The sequence below is a fragment of the Calypte anna genome, chromosome 6 (assembly GCF_003957555.1).
Source record: "Calypte anna isolate BGI_N300 chromosome 6, bCalAnn1_v1.p, whole genome shotgun sequence".
NCBI lineage: Eukaryota > Metazoa > Chordata > Aves > Apodiformes > Trochilidae > Calypte > Calypte anna.
In genome coordinates this window covers 7,005,058-7,025,960 of record NC_044252.1, presented here as the reverse complement: position 1 = coordinate 7,025,960, position 20,903 = coordinate 7,005,058, and the positions used below count along the sequence as shown (strand labels likewise).

At 47.2% G+C, this 20,903-nt stretch overlaps 1 protein-coding gene across 1 annotated transcript; it reads right to left on the bottom strand.

Moving 5' to 3' along the window:
• Positions 1-5,169: 5,169 nt before the first annotated feature.
• Positions 5,170-6,750, bottom strand: SLC18A3 (solute carrier family 18 member A3). Its single transcript, XM_030453457.1, has one exon. The coding sequence runs from the start codon at positions 6,748-6,750 to the stop codon at positions 5,170-5,172; it is 1,581 nt and encodes a 526-aa protein (XP_030309317.1).
• Between the last annotated feature and the right edge of the window lie 14,153 nt (positions 6,751-20,903).

Sequence of the window (20,903 nt, the reverse complement as noted above, 5' to 3'; positions counted from 1 at the left end):
TGCATTTCTTTTGATCTTTTGTTGAGGACAGAAATTGAAGCCACTTGGGGGCACTTATGGAGCCTCACGCCTCAGTTCTGGAAACAGAAAAGATTTAAAGTCCAGTCAGTGTCCATTATTTATAACTAAAATGTACACGGGGAGTATTCCCTGCGCAGGCATCCATAGAAGCTTCAGAATGCAAAACTTGAAGAGGAATAGAAGTACAACATTCAAAAGTAGCAGAACTGAGCCCCGTGAAGATTGCTCTGACATTGCTTGTCTTGTTTTGCTATAAATTTCTTTATCCAGAATTATCTGCTGCACATAAATGGTCCCTTCTCAGCATGGTTTATTTTGTCACTCTGATTTAGGATGCAGTGCATCGTGCTGTGATCTGCATGCTCTGTATTACTGTTCTGTGCTAGCTGGAGGAAAGAGGTGACTTTTTTTCGTATGTACTTATGTTAACACAGGTAATAATAATAAGGTTGCAGTTTTCTGCCTAGGGATCTTGCATGTCCTCCCTTTACCATATTTATATGAAAGCACTGCAGTCTTTAAATGTACTTGTCATTGCATGGATGTGTGGACTCAGTGAGATGCTGTCATCTCTGCGTTAAAGATGCAGAAGGGAGCTTGATGGAGACGTGCCTTTGGCCCCCTGCAGGCTAGAAGCTGGCAGTGTACCAGCACTTTGGGGCATAGCTCTGGGCTGGGGAACCTTGCCTAGGTTGGCAGGCTGGCTGGGGGAGGACTGGCAGGGGTAGCATACATTGCATTTGAGCTGCTCCTCACAGCAGTCTTTGCAAATAGCATATACGTATCCAGGCAGACAGCTTAACCTGCCAGAAGTCATTTGTGACAGCAGATACTTCCACTTGTGTATCTCTGATACTGTGCTTATCCTGGTTTGCGCTTTGAAAAATGCCTCTTGCTCCTTTTATGTACAAGATTTAGCTATATAGTATACACGTTTATTTTACTGTAACAGTGCCCACACCAATCAGTTGTCCTTCAGTTACAGTTTCAGTTACTCTTGCTAAACCAGAGTAAGCTCTGTCTTGATTGGTTCAGTCGGGTCTTGACAGATCATAGGTTTTTTTAGGTTTTGTTTTGGTTTTTTTTAAATTTTTAATGATCTGGGAGTGTGTATATGTAATAACTAACTAGAACATTGAGTTTTCTTTCTGAAACCATTGGGCCTGTACAGTTAGGGCACTTGAATTATTTCTGCAACAGCTTTTATGAACAATTGGGATAAAAACTTACAGTCTAAGAAAAATTAAGTTTTGCTTAGCCATGGGCAGGGATGTTTGTGCATTATTACTCTCCTGAGGAACTGGCTTGGCTGTTCCAGCCCTGTGGCTTCAGTGTGTCTCTGCCAATATGTATGTGGTCACTCACACCTTGTGTTGATCCTGTCCTCCCTCTGTCCCACACCAGCTGCCAGTGGGGCCATGTGCTGTGAAATAGGTTGTGTAAGGTTGAGAGATGTCCCTGGGGCCCTGCAATGAGCCACACAGCAAACTCATGTTGATATGTCATCTGCTCATGATTTCAAACCAGATGAGAAATGATTTCCCTCTTGGAAGGGCCACATTAACCTGCTGTGCTGCTCTGCTCCCTCTCATGTGCTACACTTAGCTGTGCATTCTATTCCTAGCAACACAGGTTCAAAGCACATCGAATAGCAGACAGTTCCTGTAACTCCTGGAAGACTGTGGCTCACCCAGTTGTTTGTCGTCTTGTCCCAGCTCTCCACTTGTGTTCATACACAGAGCAGCCATTTTGTTTTCAGAGCCTCTAAAACTGTATTCCTCTGAAGGAAAAATCCTGCTGGTATTTTTCTCACTAGGACTTCTGTTCATTCTTTCTGGTTTTTTGTTTTTTTTTTTTTAAACTGAAACATGGAGTCATACTGACTACAAGTCCATACTGGCTCTGTGTCTGTGGGAAATGCTTCTAATAACTAACTCGCATATCTGTAAAATCAGTGTGAAAAAGAGTTTGAGGATGGTAGCCTGGACTCTACTTCTCTCTGTCATGGGGATGATCTGAGGCTTTGTCTCCAGTTCAAGCGCTGCCAGCTTAGTATCACACTGAATCCTGTATTAGCTTAAAAAAGGACAAGGAAACTGACACAAGAGAAAATCCTTCAGAAATTCAAGATGACTTCAAAGTTTCTCACTAGATTGGCTATGAGGTGCATTGTCAAAGTTATTAGGAAGGGGAAAAAAATAATCCTAGCTGTTTTTATTTACAGCTGGCTTAGGTGGAGGGTAGGGTGAGTGGCTTAGCCGGGTGGCTGCAAGTTAACAGCAGGATACAGAGCCCTGGTGCCTTCCCCACAGCTCAAAGCAACCGCTCAAAAACAAAAGGCACCGATCTCTCTGACAGCAGAGAGCAAAGGACTGAAATAAGCCCGTGTGTTTAATACTTGAGTTCTCCATACATTGTAGACTCTGGAGGGAGCTTGCAGTATGCAACGCTGTTGGGGTATTAAACTCAGCCCCCATCTATTAATCCTCACAGTGTTATCAAGAAGATAAGCTTAAAGTTCTCTGGAATCTATGCTTTATATTAAGAAGAGTGTACGAGTTACCAGGAAAACGTGTGAAGTGCGCACTGCTGCGCCGTTGACATTACAAGAGGAGCCTGGAGCCGCCCTATGGCCTCCCTTCAGCTCCCCGCGGGCCGCAGCAGCGGCGGGGCCCCTTGGGAAGGTACCGGCGCGCCCCGAGACCCTCCCACACCTCAGCCCCGGCGGAGCCCCTTCCCTTTCGGACCGTCCGTCGCGGCGGCCCCGTGGCATTTGATGAAGGATGCCGCTCTCGGCTCCGCTCCGCTCCCCTGCTCCCAGGTCCCCATCTTTCCCTCCCCGACGCCTTGAGCCGCGCCGTCGGGGCCACGGGATGGGCAGCCCACTCGTCCGTACCTGGTCGTCGGGGCTCCCGGGCAGGCTCGGCGTGTCGCAACTGCTCCGTCCAAGCTACCACCGCCTCCTCAGCGGCCAGGTCCCCTCTGGGCAGGGGCGTGCGGTGCGCGGCTCGTCCCCGCCGCCGCCTGGCTCCTCCCCGCCCTGCGCCCCCGGCACCACCCGACCCAGCCCTGCCCGCCCCTCCCTCTGCGCGCAACAGGCGCTGCCGCTCTTCTTCCGCGTCCCGGACGCGTGGCTCTTGTTCTACCCCTTGTGGAGGCTGTACCTGGCGGTGGCACCTGTGCCAGCTGTGTCCCAAGAGGGACGGCGGGAGAAGCCGGGCAGACCCGGGCTCACACGCTCCCTTATCGCCGTCGGGGTCAGCCGAGAGGGTCCCTAACGGCGACAAGGAATGCCCCTGAGGGTTACAGCTCTCGGTGATCCGCGTTGCCACGGGGCTTGTCGTCCGTGTGGAGAAGAGTAGCCCTGGGCCATCTGAAACGCGGTGGCCCAATAAGGCGGGCGGAGCTGCCTGCGGGCTGCCGGCATCACGGCCGGGAGGGGAGGAAGCCCGCGACAGGGTGGCAGCGGTCTCGGGAAGGGTCCGAGCTCTGTGGGAGCTGTCCTGGGGTTGGCGTCGACCCCGGGGCGGCAGCAGCAGCGGCGGACCGGCCCGGGCCGGGCATGGGCGGCAGTGGGGTCGGCCCCGGGGCGGTGGGCGAGAGGAGTCGCCGCTGTTTTCGCTTACCGCGAAGAGGACGGCCGGGGTTTAGGGAAGAAGGGTTCAGCTCCTGCCGCTGTGGCCGCTTGCTCCTTCGCCAAACCCACCGTGCCAGGGCACCGTCGTGGTGTTTTCATGAGCTTTGCGTCGCGTGATAGCCACTCGGCCGGCCCTACAGAAGCTGCAACGCGGAGGGGCAACGCGTCCCACGCAAGTCAGCGGAACAGATGAGTGGTTTCTCCGCGTCTCCTTCGCGGCCCCCAGCTCCCCAAGGAGGGGTGGAACCCGTTTAGTAGTTGCTGTGGCCGTTTATATAACTTTTTTTCCCGCTTGAGGTTATATGGAATTTTTTTTGTTTCTTAATTATCCGGGAATTTAAATAAACGATTTTTAAAATATTAAGATAGATTTACAAGGCAAACTGTGCATTCTGGTTCTAGTGTGATCGGATCGAAGATTTCCACTCTACGCAAACGTTTGAATGAAGCACTTCACCCATCGTTTGTTTTGTTTAATCCCTGTCGGGTGCGTTAAGGTGGCCACGCTGCAATTGGGGCAGCATTCAGCACCAAGAAAAAACCTTTCCTAGTGTTGTCTCTAATTGCTGATCAGGTAATATTCGAAAACTGAAATTCATGATTATGACAATTAAATTTGCGTGAGAATACAAGGAGCTGTTTTTAGGCGATCAATAGCATGTTTGCAGTGCGACTTGTTTGTCTGGACTCGTTAACTTACGTTTTAAAGAACGAATGAGAATGTTGTGTACCAGGATTTTCTCCTGCGTGATTTTGGTAAACGATGGGCTTTGTGTTATGAGGAATTGTTACCATAGGGGTAACGCTGAGCACTCAAGCAGCCCTAAACAATGAAACAAAGACAATCGATCCCCTTCAATTCCATTTATTCTAATCGTATTACTCTTGTAATTTGGACTTCAACATAATGCAGCATATTGCACGTACCGGAGAGCAGCACAAGAGAGAAAGAAAAAGTACAATACTTCGGTTTATTCCCAAGGAAGAATAAGATGTGATAGTTGTTGCTCTTATATACATGAAACCGACTGAAAATCTAAGTATATGTACACAAGATTTACTAAGTCCCTGAATCTGCCATTCAAAATTTTACAGACTTTTTTGCTTTTCTTATATATTTTTTACAGAGATATACAGTATGTCACACACAGTTTCAGCTTGAGAAAATTTTGCACAATTATACTCCAGCTACAAGGCTGTTGGGATTTTTGTTTTGTTTTGGTAGTGGTACTTTTTTTTTTTTTGAAGGATCTTCCCCCCAGATTTATGATTATCCAAACAATTTTCTTCAATCTTATCCCCTCATTCCCCACCCTCTCCACCTTGCCAGAATACTGAAAGGAATACAATTAAAAATAAGTCTAGAAGAAAGCCATTACATCATGACAAAGGTTAAACTGTATATATTACATGTCAGTACAGAAACATAAAGCAATAAAGCTTTTATCGCCCCCATTCCCTCTCTCTCACATGCCCCTCCTTGCTCCTGGGGCTTGGCTGCATGGGGGAACCTAACTATACTCATAGTCTGATGAGTCCTCAGACACCCCTGTCAGGTCTTTGTGGTAGGAGTCCATGCCATTGTCCCCTGTCTCGCCCACTGGCCGGAGGCTTTTGCCTTTGCGCTCCTCCATTTTGATGGTGTCATAGAGTCCCTTGGGTCCTTCTTCAAGGAGGATATTTCTCTCTGAGTGAGAGGGTTTCATTTGGCAGACATTTTTGAGGAGGAGGAGGACAGGGGCATAAAGCACATTGGCGAGCCCCATGCCCAGGTTGAGTTGTGCAAAACCCATGGTGTGCACAATTTGGCCGGCCACGATGGGCCCCAGGGCATACGCCACAGAGTAGGAGATGTCTGCGATGGCATAGACGCTGCCATAGACAGAGACATGGCGTACATCCACCAGGAAGGCCAGGGTGGGCAACAGGGCCGTGTCCACCAGGGCAATGCCAAAGCAGATGCCACAGAGGGGAATGATGACCTGCCCAAAATTCCTGCAGGCTGGCACCAGGCAGGAGCTGGCACCAATGATGGCCATGCCCAGGGCCCCATAAAACCACTGAAGGTGGGGGTATGCTGCGGCCAGGCGGACAGTGAGGTAGACGCCCAGCACGTGGGGGAAGAAGGCGGGCAGCCAGGTGAGGCCCACCTCCCACTCGCTGGCCCCCATGGTTGCCTCCATCCAGTTGGCGATGGTGGGCTCCAGGAAGGCCAGAGGGATGTTGCAGGTGGTCAGGGCCCCCGCTACTACGGCGATATAGGGGTCGAGCATGAGGCGGTGGATGGGGGTGCCGACGGGCATGTTTGCCCGCGCCCCGGCAACCCAGGGCGGCGCCAGGGCCAGCAGCAGCAGCCCGTCGAGGAGGCAGACGCAGGCCAGCACAAGGAAGGGCACCCGCCTGCCGGCGAACTCGTAAAGGACGCCGCCGAAGGGGGGGGCGGCCAGGCTGCCGAAAGAGATGCAGGCCAGCGCTGTGCCCAGGGCGCGGCTCCGCGCCGGCTCCTCGGCGTAGCGGTCGGCGATTAGGGCGATGCCGGCCGTGTCGGCGAAGGCTGAGCCCAGCCCCTGCAGGCTCCGTGCCGCGACCAGTGTCGCGTAGTTCTCCGCGAAGGCGAAGGTGATGGTTGAGAGGAACAGGACAGCCAGCCCGGTCAGCAGCGGCACCTCGTAGCCCACGCGGTCGATCAGAGTGCCGCTGAGTGGGTTCACCAGCAGCTGCAGGATGGCCTTGGAGGCGAACAGCATCCCGATCCGCACATCCTCGTTATCCCCCGCGGCCGACGGGTACCGCACCGGCAGGAGGCTCCGGTTGCCGCCGCCGCCGCTCTCGTTGCCCCCCGCGGGCGCGGACGAACCGGGGGCGCCTCCGCGGCCGCGCATGGCCGCGATGTAATCGGGGATGATGGGCACGATGACCATGTAGAGCATGTTGTCCAGCAGCAGCACCACGCACACCACCAGGAGCAGAAGCCGCCGCTGCCGCCGCGCCTCCCCCATGGCGCTGCCCAGCCGCCGCCGCTGCTCGCCTACCGCCTCCGACAGCCGCGACACGGCCGCCCGCGCCCGGTCCCTGCCACCCGCCTCCGACATCTCCCTCAGTGCCGCCGCCTCCCCGCCGCCCCCCGCATGGGGCACGGCGGGGGCGGCCCCGCCACCTCCTCCTCCGCCGTCTCCTGCGCCGCCCGGGCCGCCGCCGTTCATCTCCCGGCGGCCAGTGCCAGCCCGCGCCGCCACTGCGAGGCGGCTCCGAGGGGCCGGCCCTCCATCACAACACTAATAAGCGCCGCGCACGGAAACCCCACCCGCCCCCTTCAGCGCGCCAGCCCCGCGCCCCCCTGCCGCCCGCCAACACTTCGCGCCCCGCCCCGCTCCGCTGTACCGCGCCGGCGGCGACACCTCTGCCCGGCCGCGGTAACGGAGTTGCGGGGCGGGGGTGCTGTCGGTCCCTACCCGCCCCGGGGGTGTGCCTGGGGCGGGGGGGCAGTGAGGAGGAGGCCCCACCCCCGAGGCGGGCACCCGCCAGCATCCTTTACCGCCCCGACGGCGCGGCTACCCGCCGACCTCCGGGCGGCATAGGACGCGGCCCCGGTAGCTTCCCAGAGCGCTCACTCTGTCGTTTCCCTGTGGGTCCGAACGGCGCAGGGGCAGCGGGCTGGGTCTGACGTGCGGTCGCCGGTGCTGCGGTCCTGTGTCTTGGCGGCTCTGCGCCACCTTGCCCAAGGGGGCGGTCCGGAGCCCGGCTCCCCTACGGGGGCCGCCGATTACCGACCCGGATCCTGTGCCGTGCGAACCGCAAAGGTCCCCTTTGCCCCCGCGGCGGGGCAAGAACAAACAGCCACCATTCCCTGGCCGCTCTGTCCCTTCGCGGCGCAACCTGAACCCACCGGCTGCCGCCGTCTGACCCGAGAGCTGCTCGCCGGGGTAGGTGGCCGACATCCGGCGCAGCTCCGCCACCCGGGAAGCCCCCTCGGCGGAGTGGTCATGCCAGGGCAAGGTGTGGGAGCTGCCGAGGCTAAGTGGGAACAGGGCTATACAATGCTCCTACTAAGGGCAATGTGATAGCACTGGGGATAGCACTTCCTCCTCGGAGGCCACAGAGGCTGCAATGAAAAGCAGAAAGCAATACAGTAACCATCTCCCTGCCTACGTGCAGGTTTGTGCATAGCACCCAGACAATTACCAGGGAAAAATCTTCCAAGTGCGATGGTATCACAGAGTTCCCTCATTCTGCTGGGCCAGTGCTACAACTGGAACCTCTGGGAACATGGAGCCTCTGGGTGCACTGGCTTTTGTATTAGGAAGATACTTCTTGCATAAAGCAGACGGTAAATATCATTACTTGTGTAGCAGAGATGACACGTAGGCTTATCCAGTAGGCCGCATGAAGTAACTGGATCTTTCAGCCAAGCAGTCCCTGAGTAGATGGGGAGTTTGAGTGCCTTCATTTGCTTGCGTAGCTGGACTTGCATGGCTGAAAGGGAGATGATTTATCTGTCAGTTGCTTTATCTTGTTCTGTTGCAAGAAAAACTGTCTAGATGGCTAGAAAGACTTTCAGATGGATCCCCGCATGGGGTGGCATACAGATCGGATTGTGCTTATACACTTAAAATAACAATACCCCGAGATAGCCGTTTTGTCATTATTATTACTATTTGTTTTTTGTTTACTGTTCCAATGTAAAACTGCAGAAATACATCAGTGTCAACAGGAACAAAGCTCTTGACCTGGGATTCTAAATAAGCTAGTATTCTAAATGCTTTGAATGACCATTTCAGAGTGTAGAACAAAAGTGTCTGAGGGAACAGAACAGTGTTACTGGAAGGGTGCTGAGCTGCAGGCCATGACTGCTGCACTTGGCTACATGGTACAGGCTACTTCTCACTGCAAATTAATTTGGCTGGTAAAAAGCCTACCAAGCACAGCAAAGAGCATCCTCCTGTGGCTCCTCAAAGAGGCCCTGAGGTAGCTGACTGAGAAGATGTTTCTTTGAGGGACTGGGGGCACAGGAGGAGTTGTTCCCAGGATGATAAGGAAATTGCTGAAGAATGCATCTCCTGTTTGGGATGGATATCACGTTTGCACTAAGTGGTAATGGGTTGGGGGCAGATATGACTTTGGATCATTGCTGTGCTGCAGTCAGGAGTATTGGAATCTTGGCTCTTGCTTGATGAGGCACTTTATTTGATTAAAGTTTCCCTTTTAATCAGAGATATGGCCATTTCCCGTCTCTAAAATGGAATCTGGCTCTGGGGGTCATGTCTGGATAATAAAGGGACTGGTTCTCCTGTCTCAGGGGAGCTGATATCAAATTTATTACCATCAAGGGAGAGCAGAATTATACTTGTAAAATGTTGCATAATAAATTTAGCCTTCTTAGTAAATCGAATCAGTGGATACCCTTATCTCCAAGAGATGCGTCATTGCTATGTGAGCCTCTTTGACTAGACAGAACTAATGAGGAGAAAATGTACCTTCAAATGTGGTCAAAGTTGATGAACCCATAGCAAATTAAAATATAGAAATAAGTCTCCCTGGTGTTTGGCTTAGAAACTCATAATTACATTTGGGAAGGGACTTCAGAGTGAGATGGGATGATACGACTTTTAAAATTTTGTACTTTTATGCCAAAGCCCAGAAGATGTGACACTTGTTTCCTTTGAGGGAGGAATGTGGAGGAGGTGATGTACTTCATTTGTCCCCCAGTGCAGAACATGTGGTTTTGGAAAGCTGCTGTTAATGTCAAGGAGATGGAGAAGATTTTAGGTATCTATAAAAAGCAGACTTGACCACACCAGGACATCCTACCACCATCTTTGTTCTGGAGGATGTAGATAAGGGAAAATGGAGCTACTGATGAAAGTTTTACCCTAGAGAGGACTTATTCTTTTGTCCAAAAAAACCCCAGGTCCAGGAAGGGAAATTACGTTTAGGATCTTTGAGATTTCAGAAAGAACACAGAATATATATATCATATGTAACATCTAAACCTAGACATATGTAGTTGAACATGAAGGGAAAATGGGGTTTAGTATGACAAGCTGGTCACTCTTCTAACACTCACTTAAGCTTAAAAAGACAGTCATACCTATGTTGGGCATTTTGGAAAAATGAGAAAGGTTTCTCTCCAAACATCAAAATAAATATCTGAGTAGCTAAACAGAAAAAATGACTTGTGTACAATCTATGCTCACTTGTCTTGCTACCTACTGGATTGATAGTCCTTGCTCTTTGTAATGACAGTTGTTTTTGATGTTGTATCAGGGTGATTTTTACAGAGAGAGAGAAGCAACAACTGCTGTGATCCACTCTGCTGGATTTAAAACCCCAAAAGTTAAGTTAATTGTGCATCCTCTGGAGTCTTTCTTCCACAGGAGAAAAAACTTTTTGCAATGACGAGTCCAAAAACAATGAGTCAAAGAGTTAGAGTTCCTCATGTCTGCAAAATATTAATTTTCTTAATGGCCTGAGTACTTAATGTCTGCACTGGAGAGCTGTCCTCTTAAGGAGATGGCAGTACTTTTTATCACTTAGTGACAAAGTAATTATGTGTTCCTTTTCTGATTTTAATTTCTGATTAAAAGACCACCTAATCTGATCCTGCCAAATAGGAGAGGCTCATCTAATTTGACCAGCATGTTACAATCTTTAGAAGTGTGGTGGAGGATAAGACAGGAGATAGAAGGTAAAGTCCATTTTCAACAACTTAATTTCAAAGGCATTTTTGGGAACAAAATGGAGTTGTCAAACAGAAACCCATAAATTATTGTCATTATTGGAATTATCAAGAAAACACTGGCTATTTGTCCTTGTTGATTAACATACTGGAGTATTTCCGTGGTAACTGAGATTCCTGCCCTTCCAGCTGGTCACTAAAATCTTTGTTCCCAAAGCAGACAGACAGAGAGATGTGTGCAGGCAGAGGTGCACAGATACTCACACAGGAGCTTTGGAGAACACAAAAGAGAGAGTTCTGCCAGAGGGTGGCAAATCCCATAACTGGTGGCTGGGGAAAGTGAGGCAGTGCTGGATGATCCTGGTCCTGCTCTGGGTTCTGGCTGGGCAGGTCTGCTTGGCAGGACTGGCTGGACAAGGCTTTCTGCCTTCAGCCAAAGGTCCTTTGGGAAGGAGTGGCCACTAGGCACAGCCTTCTTGGGTAACTATGTCTGTTGTTATTCTCTGTAAATACTTCATGCTTGATTCAGATATGGTAAGGGGTCAGGACTGTACATGAAACTGTGCCCATCTATTTCTGTTAAAGCTGTTATTCAATAAACAAAACTGCTCCTTAAAAATGGTTATCATAGTGCTTTTTTTTTTTTCCCTGGGTTATGTTACGTTATGTTATGTTATGTTATTCTACTCTACTCTACTCTACTCTACTCTACTCTACTCTACTCTACTCTACTCTATTACCCATACTTCATGCTGCTTCACTCTTTGGCAGTAATGCCTAGAAGGAGACAGAAAAATGAATAAGAAAGAGAAGAAAGAAAAAAAATCAAAGGTTTGTGTCTAAGGTTATGTTAGCCCTAGCAATAGTTGATGTTCTTGTTAATTGCAATAGATAGTTGTGCAGTTAAAATTTTAAAGTTCAAAGGAGAGCTATTAAATTACAGTGTGTCTTCCACCTCTAAAAGTACAGGGTATTCTCTACCGTACAGTCATGTCTGTATTTCTAAATGGCTGAGTGAATGGAGTTCCCACTTCCCATCCCCTGAGAATACTGAGCTGTCCAATAAAATTCATGGCTTGAGTAGTCTCCTAATGCTCAGCTTGAAATTTCTTGTTTAGTTCCTGCTATGCCTATGTCTCCTGTGTGCATCATCTTAAGCCACCCTTGTCTCTGTTTTACATCCTTCAAACATTTGTACTGTCAGTCCCAGATTAGATGAGCACCACAAATGGTGTCCATCTTGGACATGCAAGAAGCAGCTAGGAGACCTGGGAAGACTCTGGTCCTCCCAATGACTTCTTTTCTTCCTAGCACTTTAGCACCATTTTTGTCCTATCATGTCTGTCTTTGTGCTTTTGAGGAAGCCTGTCAAAACAGTTCTCCAGCCAACTATAGAAATACTGCCTTTTTCCAAAATTACCCTTTTTTTCAACTTTCCAATTGTAAAAATACAAAATCTGTTTTTGCTCCAAAACCCCTCAAGTTCCTGCATGCACTAACTTATCATCCGGGTTTGCAGGAAGTGGGAACCTAAGAAATATTTTAATGTTACTGATACTGAACATGCTTCTCCAGTAGCCACTCAAACCTACTTGCCCTTTGGGGCTTTGCCCAAATCAAACTCCTCATTAGCTCTTTGTTGCTTAACAGGCTCTCGGAGCTAAGACAGCAAGAAACACATCTTCCACACACTCACAGATAGTTTCTGTGGCTTTAAAAGCAGTATCAGATTGGCAATTGGATTTCCTGACAGTTTAAATGTGGGTTTCCATCATGCTGGGAATTCTCCTTGTGCTGGCTACAGAAGAAGGATGTTTCTTGCCTTGATGCCAAGGCAAAAGGATGTTTCAAATAGCCTGTCAGATATTTTGTTTTGGTGATCTGTAATGTGATCCACATTGTCCCAAGAAGATCCAAGTGAATATGAATGTTTTGCTTAAATGGGGGGGGGGGGGAAATCTCTAAAAAATACATTTGGAGGATATATTGTATGTGACATATCCCAGTGACAGGATACAACTCAGTTTGTATCTTCATGCTATCTAAGTGAAATTTCACTGTCAAGAAAAGCTCTGGCATCTGGTAATGTCTTTCTACAAAATTATTGCAAAGGAGGCAATTCTGAGTGAAGTATGAAATAGGTATTAGTATCTGCATACAAAGAACATAATGTTGTAGTGGATCCTACTTTTCCACATGATTTATGGAATTGAGAAAAAATAACCCTAGATAATTATCAAGTGTATTAGATATTTACTCATGCATACATCATAGGCATGTGAAGTGTGGCTGTTACAGAATTTATCACTGTTCTTGCCCATTTTGTTGCATTGTTTTGTTGATAACAAGCTACTTTTCTGTAGCTTTTAGCCGTGCCTTAACATTTTGAATGACTGTGGCATTCTATGATTTCAGAGTATTGGAAAGGCTTGAGAACAAGGGGAGAAAATACTCCTATTTGCAGCATGGGTGAAATCAGGTGAGATTGAAGCCACCTTGTAGGTACTTGCAGATGTGTAGGATTAGTATCCACACAAATTAAGAAGGGAAGTTAGGTGTGCATCAGGGTTGGTTCCTCAGAAATGTTTAAAGCTGAGTCTATCCTGCTAGGGAGGGTGCTTTTCCTGGGAGGCCACAGGTGAGGCCAATCTTGGGCTGGGACAAACTGCTCCTCAGTTTGAAGTTGGAGTCAAGGCCTGGGGTAGATGGTAAGTAGAAATAGAAGAATGCAGGAAATAATTTCATGGTGCTTTTTGTCACTTGGAGATCTCTGTTGTCAGGGCTTCTTCAGAGCAGTGCATGGCCCGTTTGGCCCTTTTCAGCTGGGGACTTTTCTTAGCAAGGTACAAAGGGGAGTGCCTCCTGCTGGTGCTTCTAGATCTATCAAAGCAGCCTTTGGTATTTCTGAATGGAGCTGAATAATAGTCCATAATTAATAGTATATTAGATAAGTTTTTTTTGGGCCTTTGTTTGTGAGTCATCTGAAGGCATTTTTTCAGTTGTCTTACTTAGTCTGTTGGAAAATGTTGTGGGTTGTTCTCAGCATGAAGGTTGTTTTCAAAGAACCTGCTGTAAACAGAAGATTCCTGGCATTAGAAACTCAGACTGCACTGGCTGGCTCTCAGGGGTTTTGCACCTCCTGTTGCCTCCCTGCTGGGGCTGGAAGCCATTAGTGCCAGTTTCCCCTCTCCTGCCTGGTATCCCATCCTTAGCACATTCATGCTGGTGCAGGGCTTTGGGAAATCTTTCTTGGGTTTGATGCTTCTGGAGACCCTTGGTTGGTGAGAGCTGGGCTTGGCAGTGGAGCAGCAGGTAGTGCTAGGCAGTGTGGGGTCTGGCTGGTGCTGTGGGGGGCTCATCCTGCTTCCTGGCAAAGCAGTCCTGGCCCCTGCTTGGGGGCTGCAAGGTCACTGCAGTCAGGCTGCACAGCACTGATGGAGAGACATGGCTTATTCTGGCCTGGCTGTGGAAAAAGTCAGATGGCTTAAGAAAAGTGTGAAAAGTCAGGTGCATCACTGTTACTTAGTTCTAGAAGTGTGTCACTGCTTTGACTGCGTGAATGCTTCTCATCCCCAAAGCCTCTGCTGCTGCCATCAATTTTGTCACTTATATGATTTACTGTATTTGCTCTTTTCTTTTTTCTTTTTCGTTATGTCCAAATCAGGCTCCCCTCTGCTGCGTTAAAACAGTTTGAGATGACTCTGGAATTTGGTTCGAGATTTTCTGCAGTTTTCTTAATAATTTTTAAAATAAATTCCTACCCTTCTTGAATCTGAGAAAACTAGGTTGTAAGTGGAATAAAATTCCTAGGAAGTGCTGAGATTTTCCAGCACATCCAGTAACTTTGTGTTTAGAAATTGTACTGAAAGCTCTCTGGAGGATTTGCAAATCTGAGGAGATGAAGTCCATATGGTAACCAAGGCAAGGCTGGCTGGGTAGCAGGAGGAGCAACTTGAGAATCAGCTGAGAGCGCTCCTGCTCTGAGCTCTCTTGCTGTCAAAATGTGATGGGACTGATGGTGTCCCTCTTGTAATCCCAAACAATGTCTGGTTATGTAGGTTAGAGTCAGAACTTGAGGGTTATTTAGCAGTTTGGCAAAGTGAATGTGCAGGATTGTGTTGTTTGGTTTTTTCCCCTATAAGCACAAAGTTAGGGGGCAACTTTTCTTTGACTTTCAATGTGATGGTGGCACTTGCAGGTACCCTGGATCTGCAGGTTGTCCTGATTTTCCCCAAGAATTTTTCAGATTTGTATTGATATTATGGAGAACTTGTTTTCAAGAGAGTTCAATCATGTCTCTATTATCTGAACATTTATGTCTTCTGTGTATTGGAAAAGAAGTCTTCTTGTGTATCGTCAGGTCTTTCATGCAGGGTTCTGTGCATCACTTCAGCAAAAGAGAAATGCAGGGACCATGCAGCAGTGAGCTAAAGGATGTTTAACATACATGGTGAACTGAAGATCCTCTTTTGATGGAGACAGATGATGCTGCATTTAAAGGGCATTCTTTACCTCTTGGCAAGGTTTTAGGATGTCAGTGAGCTCAAATAAATTCCTAACAGTTAACTTTTAAAGAGATTTTCCATTTCCTTGATTGCAGCTGTATTTAAAGAAGAGGACACATGAAAATTGAGAGCAAGAAGCAATGACTTTGCCTTGCCTGCAACACTGGTAGAAGCAGCCTATTCTTAGTGTGCTGTAATTCTCCTCGTGCTGTGAGGCTGCCTTTGATGCCAAGGCAAAAGGCTAGAGCTCTCATCTAGGAGACTACTGTCCTGCATCTCTTACACAGTGTGCATTAACTGGAGAGCAGGCATCTGATTAACATGCCTAGTGCTGCTATAAATCAATCTGTATATGCTTAAATAAGTTACATCAGCCTAATGGGAAAGGATGTGGCAAGACAATTAAAAGAATTAACCCAGAGCAGGGAGGTTGACATTGTGGAATAATCTGTTACTGAAGTGTGGTGACCAGGCACCATGGTGGTTCTGACATCAGTCACTGCAGGAACCAAGCCTCAGTCTCTCCTGAAGACATTTTCAGAGGGTCTGGCAAAGGGGGGCTGGGGCTCTCAAATGCTTGAAGGGCAATGAGGCTTAATTATTTTTATTATTAATTTTTGTTGCTCTGAGGTGGAAAGCAGCTGTGTGTGAATGAACTCAGTAGTGTGTGTGTGTGTGTGTGTGTGTAAATAAGCCAGCTTGTATCTTTCCTGCCAGAGGAACTGGAGCATAAGCAATAGGGTGCAATCAATTTTAGTGATTTAATACTGTCTAGGTAAGCTTTTCTTCTTAACCACTGACTCAAGAAGGTTGTCTTGCAATATTGCTCTTATGCTTTAGTGAGTTGCCTAAATAAGTAGTGCAAGTGGCCACCAATGGAAAGCAGAAATTCAGACTTCTTATTAGATTAAGATTACAGTGGTCATTATGGTGAATTTAATTACCAGGGGAAAAAAAAGGGGGGGGGGGAGGGGGAGGTTTCTAAAAAAAGGAATGGGATTGTTTATCTTAGTTGGGTTTTTTTTTCCCCACTTGTGAGAAGTCAAGTGGACAGTATATCTATCAGGCTTGTTCCCTTAGAGCATGCATTGCAAGCATCTATTAAAGTTCAAGAGAATTGCACAGGAGTTCTCAACAAATGAACCCAAGTCCTTCCCAGACAGTATTCATTACCTGAATTCAGTTTACCCAAGCCCTGTGCGAGTTAATGACAGCCTCTGGTTCTCCATTTCCCTTGAGTCTGCTTGAGGTTTCCCTGGAAGATTCCTGTGAAGCTACTCATGGCTGGAAAACACAGTCAATGTAATGCCTCTGGAGCCAACACAAATCTCCTCCTTTCCTGCCAGTTCAATGCAAAGAAAGCCATAGTATGTGCTGAATCTCAGTGAGTTTTGTCTCTGTCACACAGGCATCTTTTTTTTTTTATTTTTATTTTTATTTTTATTTTTTTATTTTTTTTTAATTTTCCCCTGCAGCTCTGGCTGAGGCAGGGAAACCTGTGCTTGCAGGTCACTTTCTCTTAGACTTATCCCAAGCAGCAACAGCTCCTGGGGCCATAAAGGGGCAATGCAAGGGCTGCTTCTTTGGAGGCATGAGGAAAACTCCACCATATATCTCTGGGTGTATGGAGCTGACATGAGTCCACTAGACTACCGAAGCCTAAAGGGCAAGGTAAAAATGCTCAGTGTTGCCAAGAAACTGAGTTATTGGCTGCCTTACCCTTCATTTGCTAAGTGTTTCTCTTGGTCCCAAGGCAAATCAGCTAGTGCTGGGACTCATTTTGCTGCCGCATTACTGCGAGGCAAGCAGTGAAGCAGCTAAATGTGCAGTGTCCTCCCTTTCCAGACAGGCTGTGGTGATGATTGTGAAGGAGCTGCTTGTTGGTGCTGCTCTGGGGGCTGGGGTGCTCAGGCAGATACTGGCTTGCTGAAGAGCTCTCCTGGGGTTGGAAACAGGCATCTGCTACCCCTTCCTCTGGGGGAAAAAGGATGGTCATTTAAAGCTTCCTTTAGCAGCAGATAGTTAAGTCCTATTTAAGCCCTGTAAGGATATTCTGAAGACCAGGTGCTGTGACTGTACCTGGCAAGTGGTTGTTCTACTTGCTCTGCTTCCTGCTTGTTGTTTTAGACACCCTAGCAGTGAGATAATGTGCAAGATGAGATTCATGGCTGGTTTTCGCTGTACCAGTTACATATATAATGGACCTCAACTGGGAAACCCTACCAGGACAGGGCTGGGGTAAGGGTTAGTGTAAACCCAGCTCTGGCCCTCCCCTAACAGGGGTCCAGATTTGTCTTCTAGCACAAGGCCTTTAGCTAAGATCTATAATCATTGAACTTTTGACCCCAGTCTCTGAAGTAATGCCAAGTATGTTTAGCACACATACAAATGAAATGGAAATCATTATTGGCTTGCTCATGACCTGCTGAAATATGGCTCCCCTCCGGGGGCTGTTTGCATTTCCCTCAGCCTCTCTAAGCACTCAATCTTTCAGTAGTTTCATGTGCTACAAATTGAGTGACACTATACTTTTGATCAGAGCTACCTGCTACTGGCTGTTCACTTCAAACCTTTGTCTGCCTTAGGTTTTCTCATGATTACGTTGTGGCCCTAGGTGTGACTCCTGAATACATCTAAATCATGGCTTGCTGAGAGTTGGTCTCAGTCTGTCTTCTCTGTTCTTCCACCACCAAGTTTCTGGCAAAAGAAATGCAGATTTGTGCATTGTCAGGAGGCTGTGCTGATCCAGATGACTGGCAATCCAAATGGTAAACCCTTCCAAACCTGAATTTAATTTCTCTCCTTCCCTTCTGCATGCACATACTCATCATGTCTGGACCACCACGTGGGTGTTGGCAAAGCTGACCTCTTCTTTAAATAACAGTCATGGGAGCCCCTTCCTTCTCTTCCAAGTAAAGAAAACTCCAAACACTCAGAAATCTCTAATTTATTTATCTGAAATTCAGGGATAAAAATATTATATTTTTCACTTCCTTCCTAAGCAAAGATTAAAAAATGACCACTGTCCTTATCTCAAAAATCAATGACAGAATCGCTCCTTATTCTGTGTAAATACAGAGTAATTACCAACACCTGAATTCTCTCTTGCTAGAGTGTCCTTTTATGTTTGTGTAGAAATGATCACAAAGAGAAGGAAATCCCAGTATTCACCATTCTCATCTTACCTTACATTACAGTTGAAATATACTGAGTGTTGATCCTTCCGTTTTGTAACTTTGGATGCCTGCTTATTTTTTTTCTTGAGTACTTCTTTAGTAAACAGCAATTTCTTCTCCCAGATGCATTCTTTTTGTTATGGTAATGCTTGTGCAAAATAAGAGAAGACTTGACTTAAAAATGTAATGACCAACTCATTAAAAATGGAAAATGAAATAGCCATGTTCAGCTATTTTAATAAAGAAGATTGTTTAAAGTTGTTTGTTTGTTTGTTTAAAGCTAGAGTCTGTGTTGAAGCAGTGACCTTTCTCAGGCAAAGCAGCCTGCATTTGCATGCTCTTAGCAGCCTGGGTGGCAGCTATCCCAGTGGCAGCAAAGCCCACTCCTTCAAAGAGGATGGCATGGCTGCAACTTGGTGTGGAAATGAGGCAGGCCAAGAGAAGCAGGACCCTGGCTCTGCTTCTCTGCCTGCTTTGCTCTTTGCTGCAGTCTGCTTGGGAATCTCTCCACTGCACCTGTGCAGGGGCTTGGAGACAGGGAAGCTGTGCCTGTCTCTAGCATTGCTCTTACACCCTGCTGATCACTTTGTACACAGTACAGAGGTGAGTGTTGCTCTGTAATGGCAGATTTTCTAGGATATTCCCAGCATCCCGTTAACCTATTTTCTTTATGTCACGGGACAGCTTTTTGCATTCATGACAGACAGGTAGTGGTGCAGTCAGAGCAGTGCCTGCCCCATGGTGTCCCACTGCTCAGGAGTGCATATCGGGCCCAGGGCCAAGGGGAGCAGTGCAGAACTGGGGCAGTACAGGAGGGAATCGAGCCTCCTGCTCAGCTGAACCACGTGGAGGCAACTGAGAGCTCTGTGGCTCTCTTTGGTGTCAGTGCACAGGTGTGCACGTGTAGGTTTACCTTCCTGAAGCTTCAACCATCTGGGAGATGCTTTTGCTGTGAGCCTGTGCGCACAAGATGCTTTCCATTGCACTTGGTTAGAGCTTCAGGCTGTGGGCCAGTTACTCTCTCAGCAAAACCTGGGAAGCCTCTGTTTGGGCAATCAGTGCAAGTGCATCCCTGGAGTTATTTAGGAATACAGTTGGAGAGGCAGGGAGACAAGTCTGTCCTTAGACTTGCTGGAAATCAACAGAATGTCCAGGCAAATTCCTGATTTCTGAAGTGTGACCTTTTCATTGAAGATGATATAAGGGGCAAGGATGAAGGGAACTTGTTATTCTGAAACTCCCCCGAGTTTTTTAGGTTCTATTCATTGCTGACATGAGACAGTATTGCATCAGTTGTACACACTAAGGGACATGGGGTCCTTTTAAGTCCTATAGTTTTCAGTGGCTTTTCAGAAAAGCCAGGGCAGGTATGTCAGAGGCTGGTTGCACAGGGAGAATGGACAGAAGCATTAAGCATTTCTTTTGCCACGGTAGCATGAGTTAATTATCTGCTATACAACTCTAATTCTAGGGAGCTTCCCCAAGTGATAGCTTGAATGACAGATACGTAGGTGTGTCAAGTGTCCCAGACTCTTCAGTGCTGGGCTTTGTTAAGCAGCTGTTAGAGGCACTTGAAGCAGATTTGTGGGAAGTTAATGCCACCTTCTGGTTACAACTATAACAGCAGAGTTGTTCTTTAAAATGGGAATATTGCTACTTGTAGTTGATGAACTGGAATAGTCAAATATCTAATTTCATTAGGAGCTTTCTTTAATGCTTTTATTTTAACGCATTTTCTAACGAGTAACAGGAACCTTCTCCTTTGGATTCCTATTTTATACTATAAGAACAAAATCACCATGCTCCAATCTGCTGCTACTGACCTTAGAAGGAGAGGGCTCGCCATCCTTACTATGGAAAATTTGCCACAGTGGCAATAGCAAAGGCTCAGTTTTCGGTAGTTAGCAAATGTTTGAACTCCTGACATGTTATTTAATGATACCTTGCTACTTAAGGGCTGCTTTTAATATTACAAGTGACTTTTTACCCAGCACAAGAGGCCTTCCTTACGAAAAGTAAAGAACTGAGTGGCTTTGCAGGAACGTTATCATAAAATAAGGAATTGAAATGATTTTCCTTTATTATTCATTGATCTTATGTGTAAACTTTTCACTAACTGGCACTAAAGTCAGAAGAGATTGTGACTAGAATTTACTTGTTATGCTGGGGTGATTAGAAATGATTTCTAGAGGTCCCTTCCAACCTCTAACATTCTATGATTCTATAAACGAAGGGGTCACACAGCTTGGGATCGTTATTCTATAAGATGTTTCAGATGAAAACCAAAGGCCAGTACACGAGTGTAGGTGATGGGGGAGGGAGATCCCCACAGCAGGGCTCTGTGGGCTCTTTGCTCGGGGCTCCTTCCCCAGCAGAGGGTGCAAAGACATCGTGGATTCCGGTGGGTGGGTGGCTGGGGAAAAATCCCTTCTCGTTTCATCTCGGCCCCAGAGATTGTCTGCTGCCTTGTGTTTAGGGAAGTCTTTGACAGCAAGGAAAAAGAGAGCATAGAAGCAGCAGAGTGTAAGCAGATGGAGAAGCATTATTTGATAGAATTTCCTTTCACTTTGCACTTAAACCAGTTGCTATAAGAGATACAGCCTGGCTGGGAATGGGGTTCATTTATTTACTGTAACTCACTTCTGTTTACTAGATAGTATGTAACTGTTAATGACAGCACAGCATTTCTGCATGTCTTTTGTGTGAAAACGTATTTTATTTTCACATTTGAACTATGGAGTAGCTGCTGCTTTTTCATTCCTTAGCTTGAAGATCTGATGCTGTATATGTACGTAAAAAAGTTATTGGAGCATACCAAGAAATTAGTTCCTCCTTTAAGTTGACGTAGCTCAATAAATTAATATCTCCTCTTGCATCTTAGCTTGTTT

Bases quoted from the DNA above. Each gene is read 5' to 3' on its own strand.
- SLC18A3 (XM_030453457.1), bottom strand. From the start codon at position 6,750: ATGTCGGAGGCGGGTGGCAGGGACCGGGCGCGGGCGGCCGTGTCGCGG.